Raw genomic sequence first — 25,211 nt, 5'->3', positions numbered from 1 at the left:
TCCCGTTGTCATCTATACCATGTAATACTGTATTGTGCCACGTGGGTTGTGAGACGGCTTGATTATTCGCATATGTGTTGTTATCTCGTGTAGCTTGTAGTGTTATATGAGCAAGATGGCTCTCGAGATGCAGGTCATTTATTGCACCTTAGTAGTGCTTGGGTTTTTGTAGAGTATGGCACTATCCATCTCCCCAGGGTTGTATTATGCACTTGGCCTGCTTGTGATCGATATTCGAGCATTTCATAAGTATAAGCATTTCGGCTAAAGGGGCGTTTCCTTAGTGATTGTTATATGTGGATCAGGTGGCACGCCACCACGGGTATATTGTTTGGATCGGGTGGCACTCCTCCACGAGTATGTTGTGTAGATCAGGTTGCGCGCTGCAACAATGTCACGTTTGGATCGGGTTGCGCACCGCAACAGTGAGATGTTGAGTACGGTTCCTTATATCTATTCTTGTGTATTTTGTTTCTCATTCTCTAAGAAGGGTTCATAGCATCTGTTCGACCGTTTTATTCATTACGCGGGCTGGGTAGTTCTTTTCCAGAGTTCGCTCTTCCTTATGTATCATATTCAAGTGTAGCTTGTTGGCGCATTAATGGCGTCATATGAGATTTTGTTCAGTGTTTGAGGTGGCTCATTGTTGGAGCATCTTGTACTGGGTGAGACTAGTTTTTTGGACCTGAAATCAGTGCGAGCGGATTTATGCAAGGTGTATTAAAGAGAAAGTGTCACTATTCAGTTCAGAATGAAGTAACGGTTCTTGCCAAGCGGAGAAACTCCGTGAGTTATTGATTTGACGGGTGGTTATGAGTTACTGTACATCTCTTTCATCGTTGCATTATTGTGAGGATTGAAACCGGGCTTATATGTGTTATGAGGTATACTACGGTCATCGGGTCAGTGAATTTGCAATTGTTATGCTTGGAAGAGGTTGCCTTGGGCAAATGAGTTATGCGGTGCGTTGTGTGATGTCAGCATGGGTTCATGATCATGTGTGGGTTCAGCGTATGAAGATTAATACGGTGTTCGTATGTTAGAATCAGGTCTTGTAGAGAATTTTGGATGTTGGAATTTGGTTCTAAGGCTTGTTAGCTAAGGTTATAAGGAGGATTTTTAGTCTGGCTCGAGGTAATGTGCTCACCTGGGTTGTGGTGGCACGAGTAGGTGCACAAGGTGTTGAATAGTGATTTTGGAACAACTCCAGAGCAGTTCTTAGCACGTTCGAGGACGAACATATGTTTAAGTGGGGGAGAATATAACAACCCGGCCGGTCATTTTTCAGACCTAGCGCATCGTTCGGCAGTTTGAGGCCTTGAGTAGCTTCACTTCATATTTTATAACTTGTACGTGTGGTCGGAATTGAAATTCAGGAAAATCGGAGTCGTTTCGGAAGGAAAATTCTCAATTCGAAGCTTTAAGTTGGAAGAGTTGACCATGGTTTGATTTTTAAGTAAAGGACCTCAGAATCGGGATTTGAAGGTTTCAATAGGTTCGTATGATGATTTCGGATTTAAGCGCATGTTCGGGTTGAGTATCGGGCAGCCCGAGAATATTTCGGCGCTTGTTGTGGAAGGTTGGCATTTTTAAAGTTCAAGGATTTCTTAAGTTTGATTTGAAATGAATTTTGGTGTTATCGATGTCCGTTTGGACTTTAGAGCCTTAGAATAGGTTCGTATCGTGATTTGTGACTTGCACGCAAAAATTGGCATCATTCCAGGATGTTTAAGTGTAATTAAGACGCGTTCGGCGAAGTTTGAATGTTTGAAAGTTTAAAGAGGGTTTCGATCGTCGATTCGTAGTTTTGGTGTTGTTTGGTATGATTTGAGGCCTCAACCAAGTCCGTGTTGTGTTATAGAACTGGTTGGTGTGATTGGACGGGGCCTCGGGTATGTTTCGGGATGGTTTCGGACTAAGTTTGGATGATTTGTTATTGCTGGTTGCTGGTGTCTGGTTTTGTTCTTCGCGAACGCGAAGGGATTCACGCGTTCGTGAAGAAGTACTTTTGGAGTTGCTGGATTTGTTCATCGCGAACGCGACACAGAGGTCGCGAACGTGGAGGAGAAGCTGAGGCAACCTATGTGAACGAGACATGGAGGTCGCGAACGCGTAGAAAGAAGGAGAGTTGGGCCTAGAGCAGTTAAGCCTCCACGAACGCGATGCTTACTCCGCGAACACGAGGCAGTGGGATCAGAAGTCTTCGCGAACACGGCCCATTGGTCACGAACGCATAGAGGAATTTTGGGAGGCAGTATTTTTAGCCTTCGCGATCGCGAAGAGGATGGGTCTGGGCAGAATTATTTTAAATCGGGATTTTTGCTCATTTCACTCATTCCTCTCTTGCTTGGGCGATTTTTGGGGCGATTTGGAGGAGCCATTTTCATCATCAATTTTGAGGTAAGAGATTCCTACACATTATGAATTAAATACATGGCTTATATATAGATTTAAACATGAAAATTAGTAGAAATTGTGAGATTTTGAAAGAAACCTAGAAATTGGTATTTCTGGATTTTGACCATGATTTTGGAAATGGAATTAGGAATAAATCACATATTTGAATTCGTAATATTATGGGAATATTTTATCTTCAAATATTTTTGGAATCCGGGTACGTGGGCCTGAGGGTTGACTTTATTGACTTTTTAAGCGGAGTTGTGGATTGTTATAAATTGATTATTTATGAGTATTAGAGTACATTTTTATTGGTTTGCACATTATTTGACTAGTTTCGGACCGATGTGCATTGGTTTAAGGTGCTAGAGAGGCGTTGAAGCCGGTTATGGAACTTCAGAGCGAGGTAAGTCTCATGTCTAACCCTGTGAGGGGAAATTTACCCCGTAGATGTTATGTTCTTATGTGCTACATGTTGTGGGAGCTACGCACATATGAGGTGACGAGTGTCTGTACGTATGCTAGAATTTCTGATTATGTCCGGGTAGACTTAGGTTCACGCTATGCTATAATTGTACTATTTAAGTATCTTTGCTCGTTTAATTTCTTTATTTCGCGTTACGGTGTGAGACTAGACTTGCATGAGGTGATAGACTCGCTATTGTAGAGATGTGATGAGTTGCTCGATAATACGCGGAATAATTTGTGCTTCCCTTATGAATTCCTCCCGCGTTGTGCGTTTTCATCGCAATGCTTTTCTTAAAGTTCATAACTCACACGTTTATTCATGAGTGGGGTCAAGGACCTGTTAAAGCTCCTTATTCTAATGGGATCGGATCGTTCGCCTTGGCAGGATTATGTACCACACTCTTATGGGAGCGGGTTATTCGCCTCGGTAGTATAATAGATGCATCTATGATTCGTGTCGTTCGACCCTCAACAGTGTACACATTATTATGGGATTGGGTTGTTCGCCTCAGCATTTCTATAAATACTCTTATGGGATCAGGTCAATCGCCTCGGCAGCTTTATGAAACACTCTTATGGGATCGGGTCGTTCGCCTCGGCAGCGTCGTGCGTAATATGTGACAAGAAGCCATCATATCCGTGAGCTTTTCTGATGTGAGTTGTGACGATCTATCTGGTGGGGATCATTCTACATATATACTCTGGTTGAGGAGGTGACTAATAATTGAGAGCTTGTATTTACTGTTCAGAGGAGGATCGTACCACGTACCTATATCTCTTTACATTGTTCATTTACTTTTACCATGCCTCATACTTGTTTACTTTCTATTGCGCTTGATATATTGGGCTACTAGTAAGTGTCGATGTCGACCCCTCGTCACTACTTCTCCGGGGTTAGGCTAGATACTTACTGGGTACGCGTTGATTTACGTACTCATGCTACACTTCTGCACTTATTGTGCAGGTGTGTGTGTGTGTGTGTGTGTGTGTGTGTGTGTGTGTGTGTGTGTATATATATATATATATATTGGTTTTTTGGGCGTAGAGGCGCGGCTATTGCGGGGACTTTATGGTGAGCTGCTTTCAGGTTACGATCCGCAGCATACAGAGTCTCCATCAAAGTTACGTACATTCTCCTGTCTAACTTGTATTCCAGACAGAAATTGTATTTTATTATCTCTTAGTAGATGCTGATACACTTGTAACATCAGGTTTTGGGGGTCCTAGTGGATGTTCATTATTGTAGTCACGTAATTATTATCATTTTATCTTGTAATTTATACTTTATACGGAAATTGGTAAATAAAAATCACGGGTGTTGTACGAGTATCGGATTTCACTCTATTTATTTAATTGGATTTATGATTTTAAAGATAATGAAATGAGTAACTAAGTTGGTTAATCACCGTTGGTTTGCGTGACAGTGGCGTTAGGCGTTATCACGGCCTACGGCGTATTTTGGGTCGTGACAGTTAAACACACGCAAGTAGTGCCTTCTAATTGGCGCCCGGCCCCGGTTGTAGGGGCCAATCCATAGTCTGAACCTTTCTATTCATGGTAATTGCCGTGTTTCTTCTCCCGTTGACGTTTACTTGACTTTGCGCAGTGAGGAAAGAGCACATAAAGAGAAATGTCTCCTGTTAATTAATTCTACATCACATCTTTGCCTACTCTGGAAGGTCGGAATCAAATTTTGGAAGAACCAGAATTCAGCGAAACAACTTCAAGAGCATCAACTGCACATAAATAGACTTTTCCTTAAAGAGGTACGTAACTGTTCTTAGTAAATACGTATTTCAGTATCTTTGCAACTTGAATTCCCTCCCTAAATGCACTGATATGATATTAAACTTTATTTACCAGCTAAATTACATCTAGGTTCATTTACATTTTTAATTATCTTGAAAACTGGGCTTTTAAGCTAGGAAGATGTGTGATATGTGGTTTTACAAATCGATGTTTGAGTGCTGAAATTCAACTGTCCGAGACACTGTTGAAAATTTTGCATTGATGTTGTAAAGATGGAAACTGATGCAGGCATTCCTGTAGGACCTCGACACAGCGATCCAATATTTGATATAATTGTACCTGGAAAGGGCTGAAGTTTGGCTATCTAACGTGCTCGCATACTGGAGGATTGAGGGATTTGCCTTTGCTTTTGCATTCCTAAGTGTGTTATCATGCCAGAGGATCTGTCCACTGATGTTTCTCACGTTGCAGCTTCAGGATTCGTCACTGAAATAACTCAACTTATATTTGAAACAATGGATGCTGCAAATTCTGTTGTTGTACAGCAGGAAAATTTCAATAAATTTTCAAATTTCTTGGAGAAGATTGCATTGGTCCTAAAAGAGTTATCGAAGGCTGGAACCAGTAAAATCACTAACTTAAGTCCTGCTTTTGAGGATCTCAAGCTGGAGATAGAATTGATTAAGCAACTAGCTTTGGACTGCAGAAATAGGAACAAAATTTATCTCCTATTGAACTGTCGGAGGATTGTCAAGTTCTTTGAGAGTAGTACTAGGGATATTACTCAGACTTTGTTGCTAATGACAACGGAACCTCTGAATATTTTACCAGAAATCGCTGATCAGCTGAAAGATTTATGCAAGAAAATGCTGGATACTAAGTATGATGTCTCTACCAAGGAGGAGGAAGTTTCAGTGAAAATTGAATCAGGAATACAAGAGAGGAATGTCGATAGATCCTATGCAAATGATTTGCTCATTTGTATTGCCAAAGCTGTTGGAATAGCAAATGAGCAATCACAACTGAAGAAAGAATTTGAAGAATTCAAGAGAGAAACTGAAAGTAGTGAACAAGGGAAGAACCTGGCTGAGACATTACGGATGGAAGAGATCATTATATTACTTGGCAAGGCTGATTTGCTTACAACTGCAGAAGAAAAGCAGACAAATTACTTGACTAAAAGGAACTCTTTGGGTAGGCAACCATTAGAACCTTTGCAATCATTTTATTGCCCGATTACTGGAGATGTCATGGAAGATCCGGTGGAGACTTCTTCCGGGCAGATATTTGAAAGGACAGCGATTGAGAAGTGGTTAGCAGATGGCAATAAGCTGTGCCCCTTGACCAAAAATCCCTTGAAAAGATCAGATCTCAGGTCCAATAAAACGCTGCGTCAGTCAATTGAAGAATGGAAAAACAGAAACATCATGGTCACGATTGCTTCCCTAAAACAGAAAATTCAGACAAACGATGAGGAAGAAGTGCTTCAATCTTTGCAGAAGTTGCTGGAGTTTTGTGTAAGGAGTGAGTTGCAGAGAGAATGGATAGTGATGGAAAATTACATTCCAGTTACTATAGATCTTCTATCTGCAAATAATACTGAAATAAGAAAGTCTGCTTTAATGATACTTTACGCCCTCTCAAAGGATAGTGAAGAAGGCAAGGTACAGTTTAGTGTACATTTCACAATAATATGATCCAAGTAGCAATGAACACACAACTGGTCGCTTATGTGTGGATTTTTTCAAAATTTACTTATCTCTCACACAATTCCCACAAACAAATAATGTTATCAAATGGATACCTCCTCTGAATGATCTTAAAGCTATTTTATCTGGTGCGCTGGCAGGAAAGAATAGGTACAGTAGATAATGCTATTGGATTGGTGGTGCGATCCCTTGCGCGCAAGCCTGAAGAAAGCACATTGGCTTTGCAACTGCTTTTGGAGCTATCGAGAAGTAGTATAGTTCGGGACTTGATGGGCAGTGTCCAGGGTTGCATCCTTCTACTTGTTACTTTCATGCATAGTGATGACTCTGCCGTTGCAAAGTATGCAAGTGAGATTTTAAAGAATCTCTCTTTCCTTGATCAGAATGTCATTGAGATGGCAAGATTAAATTATGGTGCACCCTTATTACAACAACTATGTTCAGGTATTTGCTTAACACTATCATACTTAACAGTTGAAACTTATGATATTGTTTTGAGTGATATTTTTCAAGATCCCAAGGTTACTGCATAATTCAGGCTATAATCATCCTTTTTTGTGCTTTTGGATGATAGCTTCTTTTGATCCAAGCCTGAACTTTGTTTTGAGTGAACTTTATTTTAGCTTCTAATTAACCTATAAATAATAAACTATGTTAAGCATTTCGGAACTGCTCTGGAGATCGTAGGATGTCTGCAATTCATTGCAACCACAAGGCATCTGACCGGTCTAGATGAGTAAGCGCATCCATTTTGGAAATTAAGCCGACATAAAGAACTAATGCAAGAATACATCTAATAAGGGTATGAACCAATAAGTTAAATAGGATGGCATGTGGCAGAAACCAAGAATGATATCCTGATGTCAGGTAGACCCATAAAGTGACAGATGGCTCATGGTTGGTGAAGTTGAAAAGGCAGATTTTATGTTGATGTAATCATTGGTTGTTTGAATTCAAAACTACTTCCAGAAGCCGTAATTTATAGGTCTACCTCATTATTGGTGCAGGAACTGAAAGTAAGCGTATGTTCATGGCCAAAACCTTGTCAGAGATCGAGTTGAGCGACCAGCTTAAGCTGTGCCTCATAGAAAATGGGGCGCTGAAGCCACTTCTTGAACTTCTCTCCCATAGCAATACAGATATGAAAAGTATTGCTGTCAAAGCACTTCAAAACCTTTCAACTGTCACACAAAATGGTCAGCTGATGGTTAAGGAAGGTGTCAGTGACCTGCTATTTGAACTACTATTTTGTCACACCTTGTCAAACGAAATACGGGAACATGTTGCAGCAACAATTATGCAACTTGCCATGTCAACAAATTCGCAAAGATCAGAGGATGTTCAGGTTTCACTGTTGGAGTCTCATGACGATATTTTTAAACTCTTTTCTCTTGTATCGTTGACTGGATCTAACATGCAACAAAGCATTCTTCGTATCTTTCAAGCAATGTGCCAATCTCCTGCTGGTTCTGATATCCGGACTAAACTGAGACAGGTATGTAGATTCTGATAAATTATCTTCAATATTTTTGCACAAGCTAGCAGAATCGGATATAATTTTTCACACTTACTATAGCTAGTCATTCCTCCGAGTCATAAACTAGTGGGAAAACACAATTCCCTCTAAAGATATCTAACTTACTCAAACTGTAAACTGATGATCCTCATTAGGAAAGAAATATGTTCAGGTTGTGTTATAGGAAAGAAAATTTGCAATTAACGGACTACCAAAAGCTTAAACATTGTATAGCTGTTGTTAGCATTTTGGCCCTGATGCTTTAGTTTCTCTAAGATTTTGTTGTCTTACTTGCTAGTAGGTAAAGAAAATCTCCTTTTTGTATTAATTTCCTGATATGATTTCATGATTGCTCTTCATTTCATCTCCTGTACAATCAACTAATTACACTTCACTCTAGTGTCAGATCTTGAAGTTCATGTAGATAAACATATTTGATTTCTGACTTTAGCTGTCATTTCAATAATTGTTTCATTGTCAGATTTCCGCAATTAAGGTACTAGTCTACCTATGTGAACTTGATGACCGTAAGGTACGGGCTGATGCGGTGAAACTCTTCTATTTATTGACAAAAGATGGCAATGATGATATTCTCTTAGAGCATGTAAATAGTACCTGCATTGGGAACTTGGTGCGGATCATCAGAACTTCGGATAACGAAGAAGAGACTGCTGCTGCGTTGGGAATAATCTCCTACCTTCCTCAATATTGTTCAATGTCTCAGCACCTTCTTGATGCTGGGGCGCTTGACGTCATCTTAGACTGTTTACGCGGTAGAAATGAACATGCTTTACCAAGAAATGAAGTTGTAGAGAATGCTGCTGGAGCTCTTTGCCGTTTTACTCTTCCAACAAATCCAGAAACACAAAAACAAGTTGCTGAAGCTGGTGTTATTACTCTTTTGGTATCCCTACTAGCGTCTGGCAGTTCCTTGACTAAAAAGAATGCAGCCACTTGTTTAAAGCAGTTATCAGAAAGCTCGTGTATTCTGAGCAAGCCGGTTAGAAAATATTGGATGTTAAGCTGTTGTGTTGCATCACCGACACATAGCTGTCCTGTGCACTTAGGAATTTGCAGCATTGAATCCACATTCTGCCTTGTAGAGGCTAATGCTCTCAGACCCCTCGCAGAAGTGCTAGACGAATCAGATCCTGCAGCTGCTGAAGCTTCTTTAGATGCAATCTTGACAATAATTGAAGGTGCACAACTGCAGAATGGTTCTAAGGTACTTGCAGAATCCAATGTTATTGCTCCAATCATAAAATTGTTGAGCTCATCATCTATCGTTTTACAAGAAAAATCTCTCAAGGCCTTGGAGAGGATATTTCGAATGATAGAAATGAAGGAAAAGTATGGGATATTAGCGCAGATGCCACTTGTGGAAATCACTCAGAATGGAAGAAGTGACATGAAATCTTTGGCTGCTAAAGTTCTAGCTCACTTAAATGTACTTCCTGGACACTCTTCCTTTTTCTAATGCACGCTCAAATATTTGAAAAGCACTATACTCGTGAGACGAGTAGATCATCTACACTGAACTATAGCACATTCATCCCATTTGTTTTTCCATTTTATTTTTGACAACTGTTTAGTGCTCACATATTTTAGAGTGGGGTCTGTCAGATATGAATTCTAGCTTTGCCTTTGTAATGTTTAAGGTTGCCGCTAGGCCTGTTGGCGTGATGTTGTAATAGCAGATCTGGAGATCAAGGGATGAAATTTCCGTTATTTGCGACAGTTCTACTTAGTTCTGCGACAGTATTTTCCTTTTCAAATAAGAACTTCGTTGATGAGCTAAACAGGTTTTGCCACCCGCACACCATTATAAGAAAATACACTGTATAAACTGGTAAGTGTTAGTCAGGAACTCAAACTCCGAAAACAAGATCAGACACAAACCAAATGAACGAACAACTAATGTCTACTCCTGACAGAGAATGAAGATGGATTCTTGTCTGTGGCTGTCATTCCTTATCCTCTGCGAGTTTGAATCACATCTGATTGAAATGATAGAGCAGTGGGAAAAGGGGACATGATTCTGTATTAACATTTGAGAGAATTTATGTTGAATCATGCCTTGTAACAGGGGAATACCTCGAGTCTCATGTAAGACAACTAATTGCACCTCGAGATGTTGCTGAGGATCCGTGGGTCGTTCTTAGCCACAGGATATGTAATGCAGACATATAACTAGCCTATTCTTTTGAGAAATCAACACTGGAGAAAATTCAAGCAACTAAACAATGCCATATATATAACAGCAAACACCATGAAAGATATGTCAATTGCTTGAGCATGAAATCATGATCGATGGAATTTTCGCGCCTGTATAGTTATATAGGACGGCTGGCTATCGTAAAGTTGGCGCCACTACTCTTACAATAGCTTTCCGCTAGTTATGTAGTATTTTCTATTAGGGGTTTACAAAAAAAATGATAAACCGCACCAAACCGATAATCCGAGTCAAACCGGAGAAAAAATCCGATTGTGGTTTGGTTTGATTTGGTTTGGTATTGGGGAAAAAAAAAACCCCGACCATAATTGGTTTGGTTTGGTTTTAACTAAAAAAAGTCGAACCGAAACCAAACCAACCCGATTATTTATACAATTTTTAAAAATATTTTATACATATAAATATTTATTGTAATGTAATTTATAAATATTTCTTAAACCTTTTTACAATTTTATCTTTTAAAGTATTATTTCAAGTTTGGACTTAGCATTATTGAATGGTAAATAAATTTTATAGCTCATAAATGTAATAACTGATCAAACAAATTAAAGTTCAAATCAATACTAATACTAACAAAAAAAATTCAATTCAATACTAGGAATGACGATAGTGTTGGATATCTATTTTTTAGTTTTATATTAGTTTATAATGTAAGCATAACTTAGTTTATCGTTTTTTAGTGCTCAATTATGTAATTAATAGTACTTATTAACTATACTTATTTTAGCATGACCTATATAGTATTTTTAGATTATGTTAATTTTTATTATGGCTTATTAATTAGCAATATTTGCTTTATGTAATTTTATTATCTTTGTTATTGAATATTTTAGTATAATGCTATGACTTATCTCATATTATTGTGTTATTTTCTTGGAAACTACCTTATATAGTTGTATCTTACTCAGTTACTATGACTAAAAAAATATTTGGAGCACAAGTTATATATTTTGTGCTACAAAGACTTTACCGGAAAAAATCGAAAACCCGAAAAAAATCGAAAACCCCGAGAAAAACCGAGATTGAAAACTCGACTTTGTTGGTTTGGATTAGTTTATAGATTTAAAAACCTGACACCATTGATTTGGTTTGGTAACTGAAAAATCCTAATCAACCCGACTTATGTACACTCATAGTTCCTATTACCGAATCCGGTGTCTAAACCAGTATCCAATGTATGAACCAAATTAATAAGTGCACGACACATGTATTTTTCTACTTAACTTTATTACTTAACCATGGTATTTTGATATTTAGTCTTAAACTCTTTGTTAATATGTATTCTTACCTCAATTTATAAAAAACATTTATCTGTAAGCGTAATATCTAGGATAGAAGTATCATTCATCCGTAAGAGTAGAATTACAAGGGCAGCTCAAGCACATGTGTGGCCTAAAGCCAAAGTAACGTGAGGCTTAAACTTTTAAAAGACGGTTGAGCACTTACTAATGAAATCTTGAAGAAAGAAGGCGAGTACGAAATTTTGGATTGGATAAAGAAGGTGAATAAAATATCAAAGAGAAACACAGAAATAATGTAGGGGTTTCTGAAATGTGAAGAGATTAGGAAAAAGAAAAATTGATTTGGAAATTAAGGAAGAAAAGTAATTAATTTTTTACATGTTATCTAATAAATTAAAAAAATTAGATAGTTAAATTGAAAAATCAACTTAAATTGAAACGTTGAGAAAATAATTCATCTACCCATTTTTTAATAAGTCAAATAATTACTTTATTTGTATATCTAAAAAGTTTTATTTTCTTTATATGAAAAATTCTACTTTTTGTATTAAAAGTACAAAATATTGTTATTTTTTAAATACCTATAAACCCATTATTTCTAAAAAAAAAAATGGGGCCCCAAATTTGAGGATAAGGCACAATTCTTACTTGTGACCATGAGTAGAAACAATTGTGAACTGATTTACTTTCACGAAGATTAACTTAGTCATTTTCTGTTCCCAATCCAATGACAAACAAAATTGATAATCTAATTCCCAATGCAGCACCAGCTTTTTCCCCATAAAATGAGTAAGATTTGCTATTTTAGACTTTTAGTTACTCACGTTAAAAAGCTACTAGAATAAACTTAAACAGACAGCCACTTAAGCTACAGAAACTGGGAGATCATAGAAGTTTGAATATTTGTAGGTATAAACATCATATATTGAAGGGAGCTTCACGTCCAAATACCAAACAGAAGAAAAAAGTAATACTCCTACACCGAAAACTGCTGTTTATCATAATATTGCCTAAAAAGAGTTGGAATCTTAAAGAACTCTTTAAATTAATAAGTGCATGTTCTGACCGAGATTACAGGATGTTGAAAAGACTGAAAACTTGATGGTAAAAAAAAAATTTAAAATATGGCTGGACATCCTTTAGCAGAAATGCCTGGAGCGGTGGGACAAGCAGCTAGCGGACATCCGTCTGTGTTGTTTCCCCACCAGTCAATATTGATATCTTTGGATTGTATAGCTAGGAATAACAAGATGGCGATAAAAGCAGTTCCAGAATCAAGGCCACCAGACAAAACGTAGTTGTAACGTTCCCACAAGTGAGGCCAGCGTCTATAAACAACATAACCAGAGAGGAACGCCAAAATTAGCCAGCTCGTGTAGTTGACAGAGCTAGCTGGAGGCATCATTGCTGTTGCGCCCAATAAGACAGGCATATTTATGTGGGAAATCCACTTGTGCTTAGGGAAAGCTTTGTGCGCCAACCAAACTAGTACAGGGGCAATGGCTCCTCCAAGAAAGAACCAATTCACATTAGGGTAGACACCAAGTGATCCAAATATTCTCAATGGCGCAATGAGCCCCCATATAACAGAGGCGTCATAGAATACACGGTCCATTGGACACTGCCACGGGCTGTTATCTGGTAACACAGAGATGTCACAGAGATTTGGTATCGTATCCATGAGCCACCAAGCAGTTATGGTGTAGATAATTATCGATATGAATGTGCCCAGCATCTGAAAAACCAAATAATCTTAGCATTCAGAAAATAACCAAAGTGATATTATTCTTATCTACATCAAGAATTAATACTAACCTGAGCCATAAACATTGCCCTGGGAGGAATTTTCATGTAGTGACCAAGCTTGAAATCATAGACAAAACTAAGAGCTTGGGACATACTTATGTACCCATATACCTTGAACAACATGTTAGCCACAGGGCGGCCAGGGTATAGATACCCGATAACATATTCTGTGATGATATTAAGACCTGGTTGCTGTTTCAACCAAAAGAAAATGAAATAAGGTCAAATTGACAACAACACAACAAATAAAGGAGATTCGGTTTGGGGAACAGTGTATTAATTACCTGGTTTGTAGTGGCTGAAATTATTCCTATGGGTAGAGTGAAACCCAGTGCTATAGCAAAAGCTAGCAAGATACCCCACCAAGTCAATTGAAATGTTTCAAGATAATACTGACAAGTAAAGAAGATTAATACCATATTTGCTACAAGAACAACATGGAACCACCACATAGGGACCTGCTTGTAACTTTTCATTAGCCTTGTGTGCACATCTGGTTTGTGTTTTAATGCTTCTCTGGATCGATTACACATTTCTCTGCAAAGACAAATTTTTTAAGACACCCTCCAAGTTTTGATATCAAGATGACTTAGAAGCCAAAAATGTATTGCATTTCAATAGATGACATGATCACTCTATTAAAATTATAAGGGGGTGTTTGGTTTATGGTCTATATGCAAAGATTATAACGTAGATATGCGGAGTTTAATATCTGAAATCGATCAATGTATTGTTATATTTCAATCACTTTTAAGGGCTCTAGCATTCAATAATCCAAGAATAATAAGCTGATGCATACCTTCCATGGAAGAGAAAAACGTGGACGAGAGTAGCAGTAAGACCAGCAAATCCAAGACCATATGTCATGGCAAAGAAGGTGCTCAAATGCAACTGACCATATTGATTATAGGCAGCTTTATCAAGCTCAAAGTGTGAATTAATGACTCCCTCGGTGTTGTATTTCGTCCCATTTAGCGTGAAGAGGCCGGAAGAAAATATAGGGAAATTCTTGGCATTGTAAACGTTGAACCAATAAGTGAGCGGAGTCATCAAATACATCACAAGTACAAAACCAGCTGCAACATTAGCAGTGGCAAACCATGGACTTGCTAGAGGACTTCCAAGGTATGATGAAATTGTCGTCCAATCAAATCCCAATGCCCCAATTCCAAGCCCGCGCATTCCAGAACCCAATTGCTGAACAAGGATAGACTTAGGGGCCAGCCAACAGATCCAAGAAAATGAGGATAACATCTGGAAAAGATAACCAGGAAATATGTAGTATGCAAAGCTGAAAACTAAGGCTATGAGAAAGAACTGTATCCGAGTTGTACCACCCTTTGGTCTAGTCTCCTTTTCATGGAGAGCCCTGCACAATTATACAATGGTATAACTAATGAGTTTAATTTCTACGTACAACTTTTCCTGGTAATAAACTAAAATAAATGGTAAAGTAATATGCTATAACATGTTAAATTACACCGACATTAATCCTATGCATATACCTGAATAAGGAGACCTGAACCAAACTGCCTGGCCACCACATCTCTGCTGGCTCAACCAACTGCTTCCGGAAAATACCAGCCCAACCAAAACCTAACATCTGCCAATAATTGGAAGATAACAATAAATTAACAAACAAACAAATAACTAGGAGTAATAGAAAGGAAATGAAAAAGTTGAAGAATGTAGCTTTAGTCAACTTATGTTAATTAACTCGTAAAATATTTTAGACCACCCTCAGAATTAACATGCTCAAATACCTAAACAACCAGTAACTATATAACTAATTATTACTTGTATAAATCAAATATCCAACTACTACAAATTCTTAAACAGTACCAATAAAAGACATGTTATTGGAGGCAGATCTAGGATAAAATTTGATCGGTATTAAACAAATTGTACTTTTGAAATATGGGATCAGAATTTAGGGCCACTTGGCCATAAAAAAAAATCACTTTTTTCTGGAAATTGTTTTCGCTTTTTTCTGAAATCACTGTTTTGGCCATGAAATTCCAAATCAACTTGAAGTTGAATTCTGGAATTTCTGAAATTTGAAAAACTCAAAAAGTTATTTTAACATTTTTCGCTGCAAATCATTCACAAAAATTCAAAAACAATTTCAACTTGTATTCATGTCCAAACACAACTCCAATTTCCAAATACCATTTTCAACTTGAAAAAAAAAATCATTTTTTTCTGGAATTTCACAATTCTTATGTCCAAATGCCCACTTTATATTTTGAAATTTTTGTGATATATATGACAAAAATATTATGTTCAGTTGAACGCATTAAAACAGTACCTTCCTCAAAACAAGTAATCCCCATAAAAAGGTTAGTAAAAAGAGTTGGTTACCTGAGTAGTGGCCATGATAAGCAAAGCAGGAAAAAAACTAAGTGGTCTCTTGTAGTAAAGCTTAACAGCACTCAATATATGAGTAGCATAAACACTACCAGCACCAGCATTTGCAAAAATCGTAATCAAGACATGCTCTTTTATATTGAATGGCCCTGGATTTAGCGTAAACTCCCAACGCGTACCCTCAAAAAACACCCTTTTCGTTATGGTTTTTGCCATGAGATGACCTATAGGGACAACAGCAATCTGAACAGCCGTAGACGAAATCGTCAACGGCTCAGTTCTGTACCAAAAAAACTGATTTACAAAAGATAGCAAAACGCAAGAAGTGATTCCAAGAAACCACATTCTGAATGTAACTACTGGGGTTGTTGGATCATCAGTTTTTGGAACAGTCATATCAACTTCTTTTATGGGGCACAGATCTTCGTCAGCCTCATTGGCCGCCGCCATATTCACTGGTAATTCTGCCATTGAATATGGATTCGGCACTGACTCCTTGCTCTAAAACCCTTGAACAGAAATAGCCAGGAAAGAATTAGGAGTAGTATTTATCATTGATGAGTTGTATATTACTAGAAAATTTTGTCAAATAAATAAGATATAAGTTTTTTTCCTAGTATAATACGTATTTGGTAAAATAATACGGCCTGGTACAGAATCCTAACTGAATATCAAGAAGATAGAAACTGACTATAAATAGGACTTTTTAGGAGATTCTGTGGGATTTTCTAAGAAAATCTGCGATCTATGCTCTAAGAAAGGTACGTGTCTCAGTAGGTAAGGTAACTGAAGCAATTCTTTTTTTGTTTAGGATTATGAAGATTGCTTTTAGTTATTTAAGGTATAGAATAATGAATATATCCTTAAAATTATACTTCATCCAGTTATGATTTTGATCTTTTATACAACTGTCAAAAAAATTACAATTCCATTTTTCATGCAAATTGTATACATTGCTCCTTAAAAGGCTCTCACCCCATTATTAGTGAGTTCAATTAAGGGATCCAATTACATCTTCTTCTTTTTTCCCTCTCCTCTTTTCTCTTCCTTTTTTTTTACATCAAAATTCCTTAATCTACGCCAAAAATCTCCATCTTCTCTATTCCCACCATTGCTGACAGCTTTATATTATTAAAAAATCATCAACTGCATCATTCTTTTGCTGGGAGACTGAACAGCACTAAAAATGAAGAAGTATTCAGGAATTGTATAATAATTGTATTTGAATTGCTTCAGATACATAATTTTATCATACGTGTATCATAATTGTGTCTAACTTGTATATGGTATATTAATACCCAAAATAATACCTGATATAATACTAATAAATTAATATATAATTATCATATATTTGTGATACAAACTGTGAAATGCGTCACGAACTCACAACTGCCCCAACAATATACAATTATCATATATTTGTAATACAATTCCTTCAACAATTATGATACATATACAAATATAATACAATCACGATACATTTCTGAAAAATTGTGATACAATTATGATTTTCATCTTATTTAAGTTTCAATCACAACTCTACACTAAAAATCTAATATAATTGTATTAATATTATATCAAGTATTGTTTTTGGTATTGATGTATCATATACAAGTCACATACAATAAAGATTTTGGAGAGAAAGAAAACAAGATTCCAAACTTACCCACAGCTTGATTCTAGAGCAATATTTCGATTCTAGAGCAATATTCCGAATTTCGTCTGCATTGTATCAATAAAAAATAAAGATTTTGGGTGATCGTAAGAAGGAGAGAAATTGGGTTTGAAAACCTTTGGAAAAGAAAAGGAATCGGAAAAAAGAGAGAAAATATTTTTGAGATCCTTTGGAAAAGAAACATATTAATCTTAAATGTATGGGGTTTGAAAACATATTTTTGTCCATTTAATTCTCTTTACTCGATAGTTTACATATTTTGATAACCTGCCTTTTTGTTTTTTTTTTCAATTTCTGTCGAATTATCGCTGTGTATTGTCATTACATCACAAAGACCAAGCTATAGATTTTGGTTCGCAACCTTTGACCGAACAGATTAACCCTGTGATTAGATTAAGTTTCATTAACTTTTCGTTCACTACTCCATCGACTGAACAGATTAACCCTCTGATTGGATCAGAAGGCATAATTTCCACGCTATCATTTTGTTAATTCCGTATGCTTATATATTCCAGGGATAAATTTTCCTTCAAAATATCAACATCACACTTTCTCATAACACAAAGGAGTGTGGTACGATTGATTTATTAGTCGGATCAGTAACTTTACACGAAAAGCTTTTTCTTTTTCTTTTTCTTCAGCAAGTTTGAGTGAAATTTTCAAAAAAAAATTATATGCTTCTTGCCGTCCATGTGCCTACTTTGTTCAGTTGTTTGCGTCGCCAATTGGAAACGCCCCCTCCCCATCGCCAATTAATAAGAAAAACATTGCATCTGCTAAATATGCTTTTGAATTATTACAGCTTTGCCATTAATTAACAGTAAAAATTAGTTTTATGGGTTTAGACTTACCTTGTTTTTTTTCCTTCTCCTCATCTGTTTGTTTTAAATGGAGCGGAATAGATAGTAAGATATTCATATAGCTAACCATAACTAACTTAAGATTGAAGTATAGTTTTTGTTACTGTTATTTCTTTTTCTTTTTACAAGAATCAATGGTATATGTTGAAAGTATCAAGGCTGTAAAATAGACGATTAATATTCCAGATTTCATTATTCCATTTGATGAACTACATGCAGAAAGCAAATGAGTGCCAAGACTATGTAGAATATGTTTCTGGGCCTTCTGGCCATAGAATTTGTCTGCCGTGGGCAGCAAACCTAACAATGTCATATTAACAGAAATTTTTCTTTTATCAAATATTCCTTCGCATCGTCCCGCTCTTGGTTTTAAAGCAAGAATACATGAGAATGTCAAAACTTCTGAAAATAAGTTGGAGAATATATAAAAACACAAGGATACATCTACTGTATTCAACATGATTAAGTGTAAATTGGTGACAACATGGTGCTTTGAGATGGAATACGCATGCTGCGCAACCTTCAAGCAGCATTATGTGTCATCCTTACAAACACATGAGAGAATTTGGCAGCCTCCGCTATATAACTGTGAACACACTAAACAAACAGATCCAGCATCACCTAATATAAATTAAACTATAAACTAAAAAAATGGTACCAAATTCCATCTGCAGATTTTTGAAGAGCACTAATATGCAACAAATGAAGAAACCAAAAAATTGTTAACTAAGATAGTTGTAGTATATGCATTGATGACAATACAGGATTGAAGAATAGATCCCTCGTCTTCACAGTCATAGACCTACTACGAAATCGTATAATATGAGCAAATGCTAGAGGAACCTTGGACTCTTGAAGCACAGTTCCTGGTGACCAAAACCATGAACAAATTATATCAAGGGAAAGTGCAGACATGCTAACAAAGAATTGCCAAATGGAAGGAGATTTTTTTTCCCTTACTCCTGCGAATTTCTTCCACTACCTAAATGCTAAATCCCAGTATACCAAACATCCAATATCAACACAGAACACTAAGCACTTCTGTCATCAATCAAAGCAGAAATAAATAGCTCATCAAATAGAACCCTGAAATGGGCTAACGGCTATGTCATAACAAGTTGTTTAGCAAATCTAAAGATGAATTCGAACAATATACCGCATAATCAAACAAGCAAATCTAAAAATTAGTACGCAGCACCTCCCATTTATCATTACAACGGTAAGGTAACATCCTAACCGCCAGATAAAACTATCATCTTCATCTATCAGGAGATGAAATATAACAACATCCGTCCTCAGCAAAGGACGACACCAACATTGACGCGGAAAGGGAAGCTAAATATTAATATCCAACTACCATTTCTACCCGTGCAAATAGAAAAGGCCGGTCCTAATGAAACCCTTTCAGAGAGAGGTGTAGTACACAAAACTGCAAAAGCTGGCGTAACATCTAAATACGTAACTCCAAAGTCAAGTTGGTCCTACACAGTAAGGGTCATTCCACAATTTAGCTCGATCGATGAATTTTGTAGCGTAGCCTTTCATCATTAGTAATAGAGGGTCAAGTGCACAGAAGTTAAGCGTATCACCTGTAAAGACGCATAATTCAACGCCTTGCGCGACGCCCGCCACCTGACCTAGCACCAGGATGGCGAGCATATTGCAGCCTTAAGTTGACCGAATCACGGTCATGATCGTCGAATTTATAACCTGCAAGATTAGAGTTTACTATCTGACACAGCACACATCATTGACGAATTAGGTACAGACGTACAAACATGTGATTTAGAGTTCAATGTCCCAAAATTGGCAGAGGATCACTTTATAATAAAAATTAAAGCACGCGACCAACCCATGAAATTTGCAACTAGATCTCACCAGATCATGCAACTCAAACCCTGGCAAAGCTACAGACAGTACCTTGTACAAATTTCTTTTTACCTTTATGGAAGTCCAACTACTAGGAAAAAGTGTTAACATGCAAGTCACTCAAAGAAACAAGATAACAAACTACAAAAGAACTGAATAACTTGATCACTCTCTGCTTGTTTGAGGCAAGATAAATGCGGAGACCTAATTTTTTTGACGGGTCTAGTAAACGGCAACTATCATACTCAACATTTCAGATGGCTTTTTTAGACAGATGATCCAGATCCAGTCTCCGTTAAAATTTGTCTTTTTCTTTATAAAGTACAGATTTCATTAAAGGGCATCCCTGGCTCCTAAAATAAGTTAGAGCCCACAAAATACAAAAATTGAATTATATCATTTACATCACAAAAATTGTACCAAACAAACAAATTTGATGTCTCCGTTAAAATTTGTAGGTCGAGTCTTGAGATGTAGCTGGAGGCTAAAAGTGGACAAACCGCATAAAAAACCCCTCAATGGGGAGTTAAAACTTTGAGTTTATTCGTATTTAATTAAAACATTCTCCAGGAGGGAATCCATTCTCCAGTTTCTTCAAGTAGAATACTGAATTACAGATCGGCTGCATTAAGATTTATCTCAATTGGACTACTGTAGCTCTAACCCATGAACTTTCAAAACATTTGACAAACTAAACCACTGGTGAAAAGTCTAAAGAGCAGATCAATTTTAAATCAAAATGCCTTGCAACAAGTAATCCCAGGCAATGCTTCCCTTAAAGCAATCCCAGAAGAGTAATGTGCCAAAACAGGGAAAAAAGAATACAATAGCCTAGAGCAGGACAGCAAGGCAATCATCTCTGCCACAAGCGTCAAGTTTCCACCACATGCATGTGTCTTCTTTTGGGTCCTCAATCAGTTGAAAGCACTTTTAGAAAATCATAAAGAAGATTGCATTTTCCCCCTTGACCGAGCAACAGGAGGGATACCATTTATAATTGATTTTAAGCACTCGGCATTTATCCAGAAACAGCAACACGCAGTAAGATTAGCTCAATTTTCAAAGCTACGAGTTCCTCAACACTCAAATGTAACGTTATAATTATTTGAAGTTGCTAATCCTGCATTTTGTAGAAGCTTCTCTCTGAGAAATTTTGAGAACCCAATATTCAACAATGAGGAATGTATGTCACGTCTAAAAAATGTTTGGAAAAGTATTTTGAAGTGTTCTAACAAACCCAAAAACAAGAAAATGCTAGACCCAGTTCTGCATTTATAAGGAGATGGCATATGTATAACTGAGAGTAAGGGATCTAGAAACTAAGGATTACAAAGAATCAGGAAAGGGATGTCCACTCTCCAGATTAGCTTATTAAGGCCACGCATTGTAATGGACATTTAGAAAAGGCGGGAAAAGAAGGAATAGACAAACCAAGATGGAGCATCCACCCCCTACCCCAACCCCCACCCAAAAAAAAAAGGAAAGAAAACATTACTGGTTAGCCAACTTTGGGGGAAGATATTGTTTGTTTTTGTTGAAGGAATGGAGGCATCAATTTTATGAATTGCAAGTATAAAGTCTGAGAGAAAAAATAAAAACTGACACTTGTACTCCATTTCAGGTGCTTTTGGCAAAACCATCACTTTTGGAATGTGCTTCAATTCGACTGCAGATGTGCAAGGGAAGGGAAGGAATGAGACAAAACATATGTATGAAATTTGTTAAATTAGGGCTACATAGCCATTTTTGTCTATAGAACCTTTTGTGTTTCGCAGGAATGGCAGGAGAATTTTTCATGCTAGAAAAACATAAGTTACAAGTCTCAGATGCAAGTGATCAAATAAAGAGAGCAAACACCAAAAGAGTCTACAATTAGAAGTATCTAGCGGAATTACGTGAGCAAACACCTAACTGATCATAAAAGTGCCACCAACATTTAAGCTAATTTTTAGAGAGCCTTAAGAGTATAATATAAAGTTATAAACAGTCATGTTCACACTCTTGACGGGGAAACTTGCTGACTTTTTCTTTTTCTGTTTTTAATAAAGTCATTACCTTCAAGTCCATCACAGCCAAACTTAAATGCCAGATAGTTCTAATATTGTAACCTAATTGTTTCTTACAGTTTTTATCTTCTGAAGCCTTTTTTTTCTTGGATAAGCAAAAGACACCTTTTAACTGTTGTAGCCTTAATTTTTGTAGCCATTTTTACAGGCTTCCCAAAAAGAGGGAAGGATATAGAACACTGAATATACTTCAAGCCTACAGCGAAATCAGCCACAAGATTAATGTTACCAATAGCAGGTATGGACAGCTCACCTTGTAAGGCATCCATTGCAGTAGCTGCATGGGCTGGACTCACAAAATCAACAAAGCAAAGAACCAAGGGATGCCCTCCTGGCTACATAAGTTGATGGGGCAGAATTCCTAAGAAAACATCATAATAGAACTAAGACTAGAAAGAAATATATAGGTATGTTCTTACGTGTCGTGATTCTTTGATCACAAGTCTAACTTCTCTGTAACCTACAAATGGTCGAAATATATCTGCAAACTGAAATCAAGGAAAGAACTAGCACCGTAAGAAAAGTAGTTAAATGGAGAAGCAGATTACAGAAGGATACGTGACATCTCTCTTCGGGTGCAATTAGCTGGCAACCCTTCAACAAACAATGTACTGCTAGCATTAGGAGGAAGAGGAATTTCTGGTCTAACACCTCCCATCCCAATGGCCCTGCTTTTAGCAACAACTGCTTCTGCTCCCACAATACCCATAGCACGCGGATCATCAATAGGATGACTGGTTACTCCATTACCCATGGATCTTGCAGATTCACTACCAGCAAAGGAGGAAATTTGCTGATAAAATTGTTAGCAATATGTTAGACTAAAACATAGTCACGGAAGCAAGCATAAAAAAAATAAACACGCAAAGAGGTAAATATTAAGTACCCCACTTCGCAAGTATTGTTCATATGATGCCTCAATAGGATCCATATCCCTAATGGCATGATGCGTTCCTTGTTCATCATTGCGGCCATAATAACCAGGCATCTCAGGACGACTTGGAATATCTATGAATTGACAACATAAAATGATAGTATTCCTTCTTGAAAAGAGATAATTGGCAATAACTCAGATAACACTCATAGTTTTGCTAGTAGAAGACACACACAAAGAAACAAGAGAGTGGTAACTTAAATTAGGCAAGATGATGTTCAAACATTGTCAGCATCAACAATAGAGAACATAAATGAAAGCCAAGTCTGCTACTTGGAGAAGATTTTTGTCCAATTCTCCTCTTAATAAGAAAACAAAAAATATGTTCAAGGTTTAATAAACTGCTGACACTATTTTTCCGGGGACCATCCAATTTAGGCCGACAAATGACAATAGATCACATTTTTTACTTGCTCCTCTTACTTCTACGAAAGACATCCTTAAAGAAGCATTTTTTTTCAATTGCTATCCTAATATTTCCCCTTAAAGCACAAAAAAATCCTCAAAAATAAGTTTTTGACTGAATAAAAGGAAAAACCCTAGCTTTTGTCAATTCCGAAGAGAACAACGGAGTAAAATAAATTGACAAAATTTTTCATTTCAAAGAGTTTGAAGAGATAGGGAGTGGAAGTAGGTACCATATTCGGTCCGAGGGCGTTTTCCGGCGACCGGAGGAAGAGAAGCCGGCTGTATCCGGCCGTCGGTGACCCGCCAATAAGCATCCGCCATGTCACTCTGACAATAGTTAATTACCCAACACCAAACTGAACTGCTTTTTGATCGAAGTAATAACCGAATGTTAAAGTACAAGTAGTTCTTAAATCCGTCAAGTATCTTTTGTTCTGTCCTACGTCTGACAAACAACGTACGAACCGGAGGAGGATGCGTTTTTATTTCTCTTGGAAGAATTTTATTACTGTAGTACTTTGTTTTTACGATATTCTTATTATTAGACCACATAATTAAACCAAATTATTATTCTTACTCCCTCCTGTACACTTTATTTAAGTTTTTGGCATCTATTTTGTGGTTCATAATATTTAATTTTTACAGATATTAAGAAAGAATTAACTTTTTTATCCAAAGATATCCTTGAAATAAAGAGCATGGGAGTAAGTGTCCACAATAAGTGACCACTTTATATTTTTATTTTGGTCAAAAATAAGTATTCATTTACATAATCAAGAAGGAATTAATTTTATTTTTCCAAAATTCACCCTTATTTACATATTCTAATGTGTTAAAGTAAAAATTAATTAAGGTTAATTTAATAAAAAAAATTTTAGGAGTTCGTATTTTCCTAATGGGTGTGCCAAAAGTAAAATGGTCGCTTATTGTGGACCGGAGGGAGTATATTTCAAATGAACAAATTAAGGTTAATATAATCAATTTCATGTTAATTAATGTTAAAAGATAAAATTTTAATATACGTAAAAACAGTCAATAAATCAATTAAAGTGGATCGAGGGGGATAATTAGTATTAGCCCCAACATTAGTTATAATTGTTAAGCATGTTTGACCAAAAAGTATAACTTTCGGTTAAACCTTTATATTTATATAATGTTGGGTTAAACCTAGTTAATAATAATATTCCTAAATATTGATCTTAAAAATACGGATAATGTGGGGCTGATCCAGTAGGGGATTAATAATATCGTGCATTAAATATGCCAAAAGTAGAGCAAGAATGGAGGGGTAACTAGCAATAAATAACAATAAATGGCATTTAAGTAAATAAAAGGAATGATTCACCCAATAATGAATGAGTTAGATGATTGTTTCTCCTAACAATGATGCATGACAGATAAATCCTAGAATGTTCGAATTATTCTCGGATCTGATGGAAAAGTATGGAATAATATGAGCAAAAATTTTGATGAAAAGGTAATGTTTGTATCTTTGCTAGAGAGAAAGAGATTCTTCTTCTAAAAAGTGTTCTTATCAAGTGAATATCACATATATTTATTCATTGTTTTTTTTTCCTATTTATATGGGATATACCCCCAATAAATCATAATAACACAAGTACAAAGAATATTCTCTTTAATATCCTACCCTAGTAAATTAGCTGTTACAGTTCTTTACGTCGTGCTCGACATCGACATGCGTCTGCATCTCGACCACAGGCTTCACCATCTCCTAGTCGACCTCGGCTGACTCTTTTCTCGATGTTACTTCCCACCAAATACTAAGACAGATTTCGACCCATACAGCTAGTCCCTCCGCTTATTAAGGTCGGCCTCATGCGACCTTAATGGGCGGATTCTATTTGTTGTAGTTGGCCAGACTTGGACGAGCGAGTCGAGCAGTGATATTCCAG

At 36.8% G+C, this 25,211-nt stretch overlaps 3 protein-coding genes across 14 annotated transcripts; 1 reads left to right on the top strand and 2 right to left on the bottom strand.

Moving 5' to 3' along the window:
• Positions 1-4,492: 4,492 nt before the first annotated feature.
• LOC104096977 (U-box domain-containing protein 44-like) lies at positions 4,493-9,567 on the top strand. Of its 2 annotated transcripts, none has more exons than XM_009603453.4 (5): positions 4,493-4,631; positions 4,915-6,278; positions 6,464-6,767; positions 7,331-7,818; positions 8,321-9,567. In XM_009603453.4, the coding sequence occupies exons 2-5, from the start codon at positions 5,046-5,048 to the stop codon at positions 9,314-9,316; spliced, it is 3,021 nt and encodes a 1,006-aa protein (XP_009601748.1). In that variant the 5' UTR covers positions 4,493-4,631; positions 4,915-5,045; the 3' UTR covers positions 9,317-9,567. The 2 variants fall into 2 exon arrangements, with proteins under 2 accessions (XP_009601748.1, XP_009601747.1); XM_009603452.4 differs by having other exon boundaries at positions 4,903-6,278.
• A 2,723-nt stretch (positions 9,568-12,290) lies between these two features.
• LOC104096975 (oligopeptide transporter 7-like) lies at positions 12,291-17,340 on the bottom strand. Its single transcript, XM_009603450.4, has 7 exons — positions 17,153-17,340; positions 15,481-15,995; positions 14,625-14,722; positions 13,919-14,488; positions 13,404-13,656; positions 13,129-13,311; positions 12,291-13,048 (listed from the first exon to the last, which is right to left on the bottom strand). Exons 2-7 carry the CDS (start codon positions 15,955-15,957, stop codon positions 12,431-12,433), a joined length of 2,199 nt encoding a protein of 732 aa, XP_009601745.1. The 5' UTR covers positions 15,958-15,995; positions 17,153-17,340; the 3' UTR covers positions 12,291-12,430.
• Positions 17,341-18,421: 1,081 nt separating this feature from the next.
• On the bottom strand, positions 18,422-23,820 carry LOC104096974 (protein MATERNALLY EXPRESSED GENE 5-like). Of its 11 annotated transcripts, none has more exons than XM_009603444.4 (7): positions 23,529-23,765; positions 22,843-22,964; positions 22,515-22,749; positions 22,376-22,437; positions 22,210-22,291; positions 19,611-19,731; positions 18,422-18,887 (listed from the first exon to the last, which is right to left on the bottom strand). In XM_009603444.4, exons 1-6 carry the CDS (start codon positions 23,617-23,619, stop codon positions 19,628-19,630), a joined length of 696 nt encoding a protein of 231 aa, XP_009601739.1. In that variant the 5' UTR covers positions 23,620-23,765; the 3' UTR covers positions 18,422-18,887; positions 19,611-19,627. The 11 variants fall into 11 exon arrangements, 10 of the variants coding, with proteins under 10 accessions (XP_009601739.1, XP_018626609.1, XP_009601741.1 ...); XM_018771093.3 differs by having other exon boundaries at positions 18,422-18,642; XM_009603446.4 differs by having other exon boundaries at positions 18,422-18,618.
• Positions 23,821-25,211: the final 1,391 nt, after the last annotated feature.

Source organism: Nicotiana tomentosiformis, chromosome 3, assembly GCF_000390325.3.
Source record: "Nicotiana tomentosiformis chromosome 3, ASM39032v3, whole genome shotgun sequence".
Taxonomy (NCBI): domain Eukaryota; kingdom Viridiplantae; phylum Streptophyta; class Magnoliopsida; order Solanales; family Solanaceae; genus Nicotiana; species Nicotiana tomentosiformis.
Note: the sequence above shows the minus strand (reverse complement) of the source record. Positions and strands in the feature narration are given on the sequence as shown.